The sequence below is a fragment of the Bos taurus genome, chromosome 9 (assembly GCF_002263795.3).
Source record: "Bos taurus isolate L1 Dominette 01449 registration number 42190680 breed Hereford chromosome 9, ARS-UCD2.0, whole genome shotgun sequence".
Taxonomy (NCBI): Eukaryota; Metazoa; Chordata; class Mammalia; order Artiodactyla; family Bovidae; genus Bos; species Bos taurus.
In genome coordinates, this window is record NC_037336.1 from 56,939,154 (window position 1) to 56,952,300 (window position 13,147).

At 37.4% G+C, this 13,147-nt stretch overlaps 1 protein-coding gene across 5 annotated transcripts in view; it reads left to right on the forward strand.

Annotated features, from left to right (window-relative positions):
* The window catches only part of EPHA7 (EPH receptor A7), a 210,693-nt gene that overhangs the window by 187,861 nt on the left and 9,685 nt on the right, over positions 1 to 13,147 (forward strand). For 4 of the 5 annotated variants that reach the window (XM_024996777.2, XM_024996778.2, XM_024996780.2 and 1 more), the window contains exons 13-14: positions 884 to 1,093; positions 1,807 to 1,956. In XM_024996777.2, coding sequence (XP_024852545.1) covers positions 884 to 1,093; positions 1,807 to 1,956 — 360 coding nt within the window. Of the gene's footprint in view, positions 1 to 883; positions 1,158 to 1,806; positions 1,957 to 13,147 lie in introns of all 5 variants that reach the window. The other variant, NM_001192726.2, reaches the window with a different exon arrangement.

Here is a 13,147-nt window from a genome sequence, read left to right on the forward strand (position 1 = left end):
TACAGCACAATGAAAAGTAGAAGATGAAAACAGTCAGCTGGTACAATCCCTTTCTACCTCTTAATTTCTCTCCATTTTTACTCAAAGATTTTTTCACCCTTCCTTTTTTTTACCATTTGGATAAAAAAATCTAATATATATGTCTTCATCCTTTTTATATATGTTTAGACTATTTATGTAAATTTTTAGCAAGTGGGTAAAATGCTTAGCTGTCAGGGCTATTTTTTTAATATTTCATTCCCTAACTTCCTGATGATCTGTGCTTTTATTTTGGGGCTTCCCTGACAGCCCAGTTGGTAAAGAATCTGTCTGCAATGCAGGAGACCCTGGTTCGATTCCTGGGTTTCTGCTGAAGAAGAGATAGGCTACCCACTCCAGTATTCTTGGGCTTCACTTGTGGCTCAGCTGGTAAAGAATCTGCCTGCAATGTGGGAGACCTGGATTCAATCCTTGGGTTCGGAAGATCCTCTGGAGAAGGGAAAGGCTACCCACTCCGGTATCGTGGCCTGGAGAATTCCATAGACTGTATAGTCTGTGGGGTCACAAAGAGTTGGACAGGACTGAGTGACTTTCACTTTCACTTTCCCTAACTTTGACTTAAAAATTAGCATATACTTTTGGATTTGCGTGCTTTGAAGCTATTAATTAATACCAGTTACATATCAATATAAATAAATGATTACTAGAACTCTATTTTATATTATTTGACTTTCAAGTTAAATCAGCACCTGTTGTTTTTCACAGATGTCTGTATTATGTAGAAAATTAAGTAGTAATTCCTCTTATATGACAGAAAATCACTTGTGTGCAGACATTTTTCATGGTAATTTTTTTCTCTTTTCAAAGTATGGTTAACTGGACTTTCATTTTTGTCTTCCTGTAGAAACACGATGGGCAATTTACAGTCATTCAGTTAGTAGGAATGCTGAGAGGAATTGCTGCTGGAATGAGATATTTGGCTGATATGGGATATGTTCACAGGGACCTTGCAGCTCGCAATATTCTTGTCAACAGCAATCTTGTTTGTAAAGTGTCAGATTTTGGCCTGTCCCGGGTTATAGAGGATGATCCCGAAGCTGTCTATACAACGACTGTAAGAAAAAGTCTATTATTGCACCTCTTCATATTCCTGCCAATTTTCCTACCAAGAAAGCAGGGCTTAATAATACAAAACGAAACAGGAGAAAAGAGGCAAATTGATCTCTACCTTTGTTAGTTGTGACTTTTTTTTCCTTTTGGAAGAATCATCATCGCTTTTACAGTCTTCATATAGACTAAGAGGAGAAGTAATGATAAGAATGTCAATAGCTTATTTCATATTGGGATGCTTATATATATAATATACATTACAGCATTTGGTTAATAGTGGTCATAGTTGTAGCAGAAAACTATAATCCCACTTTTTAATCAAGATTTTAAGAAAATATTAACTATGCTAATTCTTGTAAGTTTGCAAGATTAGAAAAAAGGAAAATATATGGGGATTGACTTGTATACTATTATTCCAATATTTCTTTCCATTTTAGTAGTTATTTTACCTCATTTGTCATTGTCTTTTTGACTAGACTCTGGCCATACAACCACATAAGTTTATAATTGATTTGCCTTAGAATTTAAAACTTAACCATGACATTTAAAAAGCAAGTTAGTAACTTTAAATACACTTGGAGAAATTCAAGATGAACAGACCTGATACTGCTGAGTTGTCAACCAAATACACAGGCATTTAGCTTAGCCTTATAGTTCTACTATAAATGATTTATATGTCATTATATATATCTAAAATGTCAATTTCTTTTAATACAGGGTGGAAAAATTCCAGTAAGGTGGACAGCACCTGAAGCCATCCAATACCGGAAATTCACATCAGCCAGCGACGTATGGAGCTATGGAATAGTCATGTGGGAAGTTATGTCTTATGGAGAGAGACCTTATTGGGACATGTCAAATCAAGATGTAGGTGTTATACTACTTAAACAAAAAGGATTTAATACATTAATATTCATTTTATGGGAACATGTAGGTAATGGCTCATAAGAAGAAACTTTTACAGTTCTAAAAAACATGGTTGCTGAGTTTTCACGATTATTACCACAAATTACCACAATAATTACTGGCAATGGCACCCCACTCCAGTACTCTTGCCTGGAAAATCCCATGGATGGAGGAGCCTGGTAGTCTGCAGTCCATGGGGTCGCTAAGAGTCGGACATGACTGAGCGACTTCACTTTCACTTTTCACTTTCATGCATTGGAGAAGGAAATGGCAACCCACTCCAGTGTTCTTGCCTGGAGAATCCCAGGGACGGGGGAGCCTGGTGGGCTGCTGTCTATGGGTCACACAGAGTCGGACACGACTGATGTGACTTAGCAGCAGCAGCAGCAGTGGTTCAACTAATTTTCTTTTGTCTTCATTTTGAAGAATTGCTTTTTCTTTTTCATTTAAATTCTCTGGACCTAATAGAGGCCGGAAAAGGATATTTCTTTAATAAAAGTAATGATGCTGAGCTTGCACAGCTTTAGTGGGAGAGTCACCTGAGTAAAAGATTCATTTATGGAGGGGAGAGAAGGAAGGCTGTGTATTATTTTGTCTTTGAAGCTTATCTTTCTTTTGCTTTTAATTTCCTGAAAAAATCTGTTTAAATTATGTTGTTGGTTGATTTAGTTAAGTTTTAATTTCATGAGACAACGTAAATTTAACAACCAATATGTGTTTCATAGAAATATTTTAGAATATAATCACAATGGGAATATCTTTTAAAAATAAAACTTATTAAATGTGTATCCTGTTGCTAAGGCAACAAGTACATTGTTAACCTTTGAGAAAAGAAACTGATGATAGTTCTCGAGTGTGTACATCTCACTCCAAGAGACTATTTATAAAACAATATAGCATAAGGGCTTCCCTGGTGGCTCAGATGGTAAAGAATCTGCCTGCAATGCAGGTAGACCTGGGTTCAATCCCTGAGTCAGGAAAATCCGTTGATGAAGAAAATGGCAACCCACTCCAGTATTCTTGCCTTGAGAATCCCAGGGACACAGGAGCCTGGCAGGCTACAGTCCATGGGGTCACAAAGAGTCGGACATGACTGAGTGATTAACACTGCAACAGTAGCATAAGTACAACTAAATATTTACTTCTATAAGTTGAATTTAATAAAATTAACATTTTTGTAAGGCAGAAACTTACAAATACTGTCAGATTCATATGCCTTTATTGAAAATGTGAGTGAAATTTAGATAAAAATAGAGTAAATGTAAAATCTAGGAAGGTACCCCGCATTAAACTAGAAATATGGAGAAGACCTTGGTTCATAGCAGAGGAGAGAATTCACCAAGGGAACACTTTGGAAAGTGCAGAAACTAAGGCTTAGTGAAGTGTATGTGGACCAACTAAGTGGAGTCACTCTCCTATAACAGAGATACATACATTATTAGTGATCTGAAATGAAGATTGTATGCATGTGCTAAGTCACTTCAGTCATGTCCAACTCTGCAACCCTATGAACTCTGTCCATGGGATTCTCCAGGCAAGAATACCAGAGTGTGTTGCCATGCCCTCCTCCAGGGGATCTTCCCAATCCAGAGATTGAACCCATGTCTCAAGTGTCCTGCAAAAGGCAGGTTCTTCACCTTGAGCACCACCTGGGAAGCCCCTGAAATGATTAGGTTGGGGTAAATTGACAAAAAAAGTGTTTTAAGGAGTTTGGAAATGATAAGCATGCATGCTCTTGAAGAATAGAGTAAAAAAAAAATAAGTGGTGCTTGAAGAAAGTCTATATTACCATTGAGAAAAAGCATGTGACAAGCAAACCAGTTTGAAGTACTGAATTCTTGAGATATTATAAACCTGTGTAACAACAGAAGCTGCTGCTGAGTCGCTTCAGTCGTGTCCGACTCTGTGCAACCCCAGAGACGGCAGCCCACCAGGCTCCCTCGTCCCTGGGATTCTCCAGGCAAGAACACTGGAGTGGGTTGCCATTTCCTTCTCCAATGCATGAAAGGGAAAAGCGAAAGTGAAGTCGCTCAGTTGTGCCCGACTCTTAGTGACCCCATGGATTGCAGCCTACCAGGCTCCTCCGTCGATGGGATTTTCCAGGCAAGAGTACTGGAATGGGGTGCCATTGCCTTCTCCAACAGAAGCTGACTAAGGTTAAAACTGAGTTATTTTTCAAAAATAGATCATAATCATTGTTATATAAAATTAGTTTTGTTTTTTTTTTTAATTTTCCCTATCAAGTTCCTATGTTTCTTAAAACTAGTAAGTTATTTTCAGACAACTAAAATCAGACTGTTTGTTGGAAGGGTGATTTTCAGTACTTCTTTAAACAAATTTCAGCATTGACTACAAAATTCACAGCGAAAAGAAGGAGAGGTTTGAAAAAATCATTTACTATTTTGAGTTGAATAGTGACATAAAACTTTTTTAATGGGGGTTTCTTTTTTTTTGGTTTTGGTTTTTTGAAGATAAAAATCTGAATGATGAGTCCGTTTGGCAGAGGCAAAGTTGTTAATATTTGACAGGTCTCAGTGTCAAAGATTTCATGGACTGTCAAAATGTGGGCAAACAAATCCTTGGGGCAGAGAAAGAGAAATATTTACATTCCCTAGACACTCAGTAGAGTTTCATTTCTTTTGACACCTTCCTTCTGTACTAGATTCAAACATAAAGGAATGACAGGAATATAAGATAACTTTAAATTTAAAGTTCACTTAACTTCTAAAAACAAATAATAGAAATGGTTAAGAAAAAAAAATCTTCTATTTTAGATTTAGAATTCCCATTTGTTTTTATTAAAAATTAAATATCATAATATATATTTTGCCTTTCAAGTTTTAATATTTTTACTGATCAAATGAAGTTTTAAGAGCACAGTGTTTAATTCTGACCTAGAACGTTAAGCACCATCTTTCTCTTTTTTTTCAATTGCAGAGGTCTGAATTATATTATTAAATTTAAATGCAAGAGATTACCTACACAGTTCAGGTTTTATAGTGACATTGATATTAACATTCTTCCTAAAGGATAATATTCATTATTTTATACTTCTGTTAAACTGCTATTTGATCAATTATATATTTCATTTTCAATATACAAATAGTGGAACAAACTTGAATTTAAATAATGAATTCCACTATAGTAAAAATGATTCTCTAGAGAAAGCTTTTTTACTTGGAGTCTCCAGGTAGGAGACTGTGGAGAGACTTAAATGATCTACCAGCTCCTTGATGTCTCTGGAAATCCTGTTTATGTGACTATATTTTATTTTTCTGAAAATTATGCTTTTATATATTCTTCAGAGATATTAATATTTAAAATATTAGATTGATTGAAAGAAATCACTTTATATGATTTAAATTTAGTGCTAGAAATTTGTCAAGGATTTTATAAAACCCTCAAATTTTCAAATACGATTATAAGAGAATTTAGATTATAAGAGAATTTTCTTAAGACATGTGAAACAAGATAACTTAAGACCTAATTTGATAATTAGGTTTGTCAGGAACGCCACAAACTCTGGGCTGAAAACTAAATAAAGTGAGGTTTCTGTGGTTACTCTGAAGAAAAAAAAGGGGGTGCTCCTTATTAGTAGGGGGCTTCCTGGGTGACGCTAGTGGTAAAGAATCCACCTGCCAATGCAGGAGATGCAAGAGATATGGGTTCGATCCCTGGGTCGGGAAGATCTCCTGGAGGAGGGCATGTGTGCGGGCAGAAGAGCCTGGCAGGCTACAGTCCATGGGGTCGCAGAGTCCGACATAAATAAAGTGACTGAGCACGAAGTCCCTTAGTATCCATAGAATATTGGATCCAGGACCCTGGCAGACACTAAAATCTGTGAATACTCAAGTCCCTTATATAAAATGACATTGTTTTTGCACTAAACTTGTGAACACCCTCCTGTATACTTTAAATTATCTTCAGATTACTTACAATGCCTAATACAATATAGATATTATGTAAATAGGTATAAATACAATGGAAATGCTGTATAAATAGTAACTGGCATGTGGCAGATTCAAGTTGTGCTTTCTGGAATGTTCTGATTTTCCTTTTTCTTTTTGAGTATTTTTACCCATGGATGCAGAATCTGAAGATGCAAAGTCTCAGGATATGGAAGGCGACTGTATTGTAAAATCAGTGAGGTAGACAGTTGCCAGGGGGCTTTGGCCATAATCTACACAGAGGAATGAACAAGACCATGTCAGGAAAAAATGATATGCTTATGTATGAAGATACTTACACCCAAATGGTTCCAAGTAGGAAAAGGAGTACGTCAAGGCTGTATATTGTCACCCTGCTCATTTAACTTATATGCAGTGTACATCATGAGAAACGCTGGGCTGGAAGAAGCACAAGCTGGAATCAAGATTGCTGGGAGAAATATCAATAACCTCAGATATGCAGATGATACCACCCTTATGGCAGAAAGTGAAGAGGAACTAAAAAGCCTCTTGATGAAAGTGAAAGAGGAGAGTGAAAAAGTTGGCTTAAAGCTCAACATTCAGAAAACGAAGATCATGGCATCTGGTCCCATCACTTCATGGCAAATAGATGGGGAAACAGTGGAAACAGTGTCAGACTTTATTGTTTTAGGCTGCAAAATCACAGCAGATGGTGACTGCAGCCATGAAATTAAAAGACTCTTACTCCTTGGAAGGAAAGTTATGACCAACCTAGATAGCATTTTCAAAAGCAGACACATTACTTTGCCAACAAAGGTCTGTCTAGTCAAGGCTATGGTTTTCCAGTGGTCATGTATGGATGTGAGAGTTGGACTGTGAAGAAGGCTGAGTGCCGAAGAATTGATGCTTTTGAACTGCGGTGTTGGAGAAGACTCTTGAGAGTCCCTTGCATTGCAAGGAGATGCAACCAGTCCATCCTAAAAGAGATCAGTACTGGGTGTTCATTGGACTGATGCTAAAGCTGAAACTCCAATACTTTGGCCACCTCATGCGAAGAGCTGACTCATTGGAAAAGACTCTGATGCTGGGAGGGATTGGGGGCAGGAGGAGAAGGGGAAGACAGAGGATGAGATGGCTGGGTGGCATCACCGACTTTATGGACATGCATTTGAGTGAACTCCGGGAGTCAGTGATGGACAGGGAGGCCTGGCATGCTGCAATTCATGGGGTTGCAAAGAGTTGGACACGACTGAGCGACTGAACTGAACTGACACCCAAATTTTTTTCATGTGCCCATAACGTCCATGAGTTTTAACTGCAATAGAAACAGTTAGAATCTAAGCATTTGCAATTAAAGCCAAGAGAGTAGGCTTTCCCATATATCTCCAGCTTTCATTCTTCTTTATTATCTGTAGGTGGTTAGCCCTTTTCATTAATGACTTTTCAAAGAGCAACCGTATGTGTATAAATGGAGTCAAATATAAAAAGTAATACTCAAATTGGAAATACTTACACTTGGTATTCACAGAAGCTTTTAATTGAATTTATGTCTCAATTCACATGGGCTTCCCTGGTAGCTCAGCTGGTAAAGAATCCACCTGCAATGCAGGAGACCCCAGTTCGATTCCTGTGTCAGGAAGATCAGCTGAAGAAGGGATGGGCTACCCACTCCAGTTCTTGGGTTTCCCTGGTAGCTTAGCTGGTAAAGACTTTGCCTGAAATGCAGGAGATCTTGGTCCTCCTGCAGGAGGAGATCCTTCTCCCCTGGAGAAGGGAATGGCTACCCACTCCAGTATTCTGGCCTGGAGAATTTCATGGACTGTATTGTCCATGGGGTCGCAAAGAGTTGGACACGATTGAGCGACTTTCACTTCACTTTTATGTCTTAGTTCAAATGTAATTTTCATAGTCAAATTATGAAAATTTAAAATTCTTATTCTATGGATTACTTTTTTTTTCTGTTTATCATATTCCACAAAGTTGTTTCTTCTTATTTCAAGGTAGGCCAATACATCATTAGTTTTACTAGTAGGAGTCATAAGGATAATAAAAGATTAAACTTTCATAAAGATAGGAGACATAAAGGTAATTCCTTAAAATGGTCCATGAAAAGACACTTAAAAGCTTTGAAAACATAATATGCTTAAAACTAAATTTATTCTCAACTAAATTGTGAGCCCTCAACTTTTCCTTTTAAAAGTTATGACTGATTTATTACTTTGATTTGTTTTATATTATGATAGAAAAGAAGTGTAGATTTTTTGGTAAAACTTTGTCATAGTTCTGTATTGAGGTCCAAATATTTAATTGCATAAAATATGGGTCATGTTCCTATGAAGTTAATGAGATAAAAATTGGCACAACAGGAGAACAGAAGCCAATCATGTTATATCATATTTTGAGTTATTATATGCCTATTATCATGAGGTCTGTTCATGCTCCTTTTTGCCTTAATTACAATGGTTATATTTTAGTCAGTTCAGTTCAGTTCAGTCGCTCAGTCATGTCTGACTCTTTGCGACCCCATGAATTGCAGCACGCCAGGCCTCCCTGTCCATCACCAACTCCCGGAGTTCACTCAAACTCACATCCATCGAGTCAGTGATGCCACCCAGCCATCTCATCCTCTGTCTTCCCCTTCTCCTCCTGCCCCCAATCCCTCCCAGCATCAGAGTCTTTTCCAATGAGTCAACTCTTTGCATGAGGTGGCCAAAGTATTGGAGTTTCAGCTTTAGCATCATTCCTTCCAAAAAACACCCAGGACTAATCTCCTTTAGAATGGACTGGTTGGATCTCCTTCCAGTCCAAGGGACTCTCAAGAGTCTTCTCCAACACCGCAGTTCAAAAGCATCAATTCTTCGGCACTCAGCCTTCTTCACAGTCCAACTCTCACATCCATACATGACCACTGGAAAACCATAGCCTTGACTAGACAGACCTTTGTTGGCAAAGTAATGTGTCTGCTTTTGAAAATGCTATCTAGGTTGGTCATAACTTTCCTTCCAAGGAGTAAGAGTCTTTTAATTTCATGGCTGCAGTCACCATCTGCAGTGATTCTGGAGCCTAAAACAATAAAGTCTGACACTGTTTCCACTGTTTCCCCATCTATTTGCCATGAAGTGATGGGACCAGATGCCATGATCTTGGCGTTTTCTGAATGCTGAGTTTTAAGCCAACTTTCTCACTCTCCTCTTTCACTTTCATCAGGAGACTTTTTAGTTCCTCTTCACTTTCTGCCATAAGGGTGGTGTCATCTGCATATCTGAGGTTATTGATATTTCTCCCAGCAATCTTGATTCCAGCTTGTGCTTCTTCCAGTCCAATGTTTCTCATGATGTACTCTGCATATAAGTTAAATGAGCAGGGTGACAATATACAGCCTTGACGTACTCCTTTTCCTATTTGGGATAATTTTAGTAATAATACTGAAATACATCTCGGCAAGCAAATGAGTTTGTTTTCCAAGTATTTCTTTACTTCTGTAGTAAAGAAGTATCCCCTGATGGATAAGTAAGTGTTCCCTTACAATGTCATTTACCCTGGTCACTTCATATTCTTCTAGGAATGATCTAGAATTAGAAATTTCTGTCAATGTGCTTCTTTTGTTCTTTGACTCTTATTAGAGTACTAAGACAACATCTAGACACAGAAATCCAAGGGGGTTCTAGTAATTTTACAAAAAAGTTGTTTCAATGAATTCCATGGATAATTACGTAATGCTTTAAGAAGTGTAGGATCAGGGATCTTAGTGTGTGTTTTTTGCTGTTTCTGAGAATATGTAACTGTTTGCAACAGTGCACTTTTTGTTTTCCCAGTTGGAAATATAAGCAGCTCTTAACAGCATCAGCTCTGGTCAGACAGCCTATGTCAAATTCTGTCCCTTCTACTAAGAGCTCTATGATGTTTTCTGTGCTTAACTTCTCAGCGCCTCTAATTCTTTGTCTCTGGAATCAGTATAGTAACACTTGCCTAATAAGGTTTCTGTAAAGATTGAATGAGATAATTAAAACAGTGCTAATCATATAGCATATGGAGAAGGAAATGGCAGGCCACTCCAGTATTCTTGCCTGGAGAATCCCATGGACAGAGGAGCCTGGTGGGCTACAGTCCAAGGGGTCGCAAAGAGTCAGACACGACTGAGCGACTTCACTTTCACTTTCTTTTCAATCATATAGCAAGTATTCAATAAATATTTACTATAATTCTTGTATCCTTAAAAGATAAGTTGTTTTTCTAGCAGGCTAACCAAATAAAAGCTGCAGAGCCTCAAAGCTTCAGTCCTGTCTGAATCATCATCCCATGAGGTGGGTTTATCTTCAACAGGCTTGCCTTGAATTATGACAAAGCTGTCTTCCCACTGGTTCAGCCTTAAAGAATCTGCCTTCCAATGCAGGAGACGTGAGTTCGATCTCTGAGTCAGGAAAATGCCCTGGAGAAGGACATGGCAATGGCAACCCAATCCAGTATTCCTGTGGTGGAAATCCCATAGACAGAAAAGCTTGGCAGGCTACAGTCCGTGGGGTCTCAAAAGAGTCAGATCCAACTTACTGACTGGACAGCAACAACATGCTGTATAGAGGCCAAGGTTCCCAGCACACATCTCTGGTGCCTCTGTAGGTAGGAGCATGATTGTTAATGGGAACTTTAGGGTCCCTAAATCTATTGCCAGTTGAGAACATCTCTTATTTTAAATGTTCTATTTTGCTTCTGCTCCTTTAAAAACGTGTAAACCACTGTGTTTTTGAGAGCTAGAAGTTTCATTTTGTATTGATAAATGTTCTCTGTTATAATAATAGGCATTGTCAAATTTCTGTAATGCAGTAGGATATCTACAGAAGCTCATTAACTCTTTCATTCCTGTAGAGTTATTTAATAGTACTCTACATGATTCATTGGCACAAAGATTTTAAGACTATATTGTGCTCAAAGCCAAAGAATTCTAATTGGAGAGCTATTGAAGAGTATTATGTTAGGAGAATCATGGTAAAGTTTAGATGTACTTTTAAAAGATTATTTAGAGGGAAATGAGAAAGGAAAGATTTTTCTACTTGCTTTGTTCTTTTCAGGACTTCTGAGAAAAATCTACAAGTGGGAAATAGGAGTTGGTAGAAAATGATAAACACTGCCCTAATCTTATGAGTCTGGGGATAAAGTCCTGAGAATTCAGAAAAATACTGTATATATTCAAATACAAACAACCTAAATATGAGGAAAGCCACTTTTCCCAGTTAAAAAAAATGCCCCCCCCCCCACAGTTGTTTGTTATTTGGTCATTTTAAGTATATAAAGTTTTGCTAGTTATTTACTTATTCACAACTTGAACCTCTGTTTAAATAACTTAATCCAGCTTTCCAAAGCACATTATTTTGACTTTTATCTAACTTGTTTAACATAGAGCAGTTTTGAATCCTAGAACAGTGATGTCCCTGGAGTCTTATACAAAGCGACATGAAATTCTTTGCATTTAAAAGTTTTTTTTTTTTTTTAATTGAATTCCTCCTGCAGTTAAATATTTGTGATCTTTGTGGAGTTCCCATGTGTGTATGTTTTCTAGTGTGCTTTTTAAAAGGATATTTTACAGGAATTTTTGCAATGATATCCAGCATTTGTAGTTATAAGTCATAAATAGGAAAAATTTTTAAATTCAGTCATATGACTTTCATTAGCATTCAGTATCAATACTGATTAAAGTGACTAAAGGCCAAGGTGTTTTTTCCATAGCTTTTATTCAAAATAAAGCACTGACGGAAAAATCCCATAATGTGTGATTTTGTAAAGACCACCACATAACTACGGGAAAACAGCTCCATTGTATATACACACACATATATATATATATGTATATTTTTTCTGTGTGTTCTATTTTAATCTAATACATTTGTGGTATTTTCTACAATACTTCTTCCTATCCCTCCAATACCAATTTAATGAAACAAATATAAGGTAACATTTTAAAAGTTGCTGTTTGCAAAATTAATAATAATCTTTAGGGTAAATCATATTTAAAGCAAAAATACATAAGCAGAATTAATTTACACTAACCCACTAACCTAATTTTCAGAATAAAGCCATTTCCAATTACAGCACTGTACAAGATCCATATTGTTGTTGTTTAGTTGCCAAGTAGTGTCCGGCTCTTTGAGACTCCATGGACTATGGGCCACCAGGCTCCTCTGTCCGTGGGATTCTTCTCCAGGCAAGAGAAATGGAGTGGGTTGCCATTTCCTTCTCCAGAGGATCAAACCTATGTCTCCTGCAGGCAAACTCTTTACCACTGAGCCACCAAGGAACCCCCAAAATGTTGCAGAGAGATCCATATACATATATGAAAAAATGCTTCTATCATTTGAATATATTGTATTTAGGAAGTAATATCATCAGAAAGTGGTCACTAATTGGCTATACATATAAGAAAGTCTAGATTGTTCTCACTTCAGCTTTTCGGACTGGGATGACTGGAAGTGTCGTTAATTGAAAGACTAAGAGCTTTGGGGAAACGGTAAAAAAAAAAATCAATTTTAAATAAAGTATGAGGTTACTATGGAAAGTCCAAGGGAAGATGTCTGGTAAACTGGTGGACCTACCACCTAGTGATCAGGGGAGAATTTGGGCTGAGGATTTTATATTTATGAAAACTTTCAAAAATTACTGTAGTTAAGTTTATCTCTTTAACTTTTAAACTTTATCAGTTTGCATGTATAAATTTCCCTTAAAGAAAAGTGAACACTGTGGTTCTTATACTAAGGATTTTCTTGAAAAATTGTTGATGCTAGCTACTTTGCTTATTCCATCTTCAGTTCAGTTCAGTTCAGTCGCTCAATAGTGTCCGACTCTTTGCGACCCCATGAATCGCAGCACGCCAGGCCTCCCTGTCCATCACCAACTCCCGGAGTTCACTGAGACTCACATCCATCGAGTCAGTGATGCCATCCAGCCATCTCATCCTCTGTCGTCCCCTTCTCTTCCTGCCCCCAATCCCTCCCAGCATCACAGTCTTTTCCAAGTATTCGATCTTACAACCTCTTATATTTAAATGTGCTATTTTTTAAAGTCAGCAAGCAAGGCTATATTTCCCTGAAAACAATAAGTTCATCAACATTTCTTAAAGACAGCTTTTGTCTGCCTACTTTAGTCCTATTTTCTTCAAAAACTCAGGGTTACCTCTTTTTTTTTTTTCAGAGTCATTTTTTTCCCTACATTTCTACTACTCTTATGTTAGCATCGAAAGATTTGTTAATCCCCCT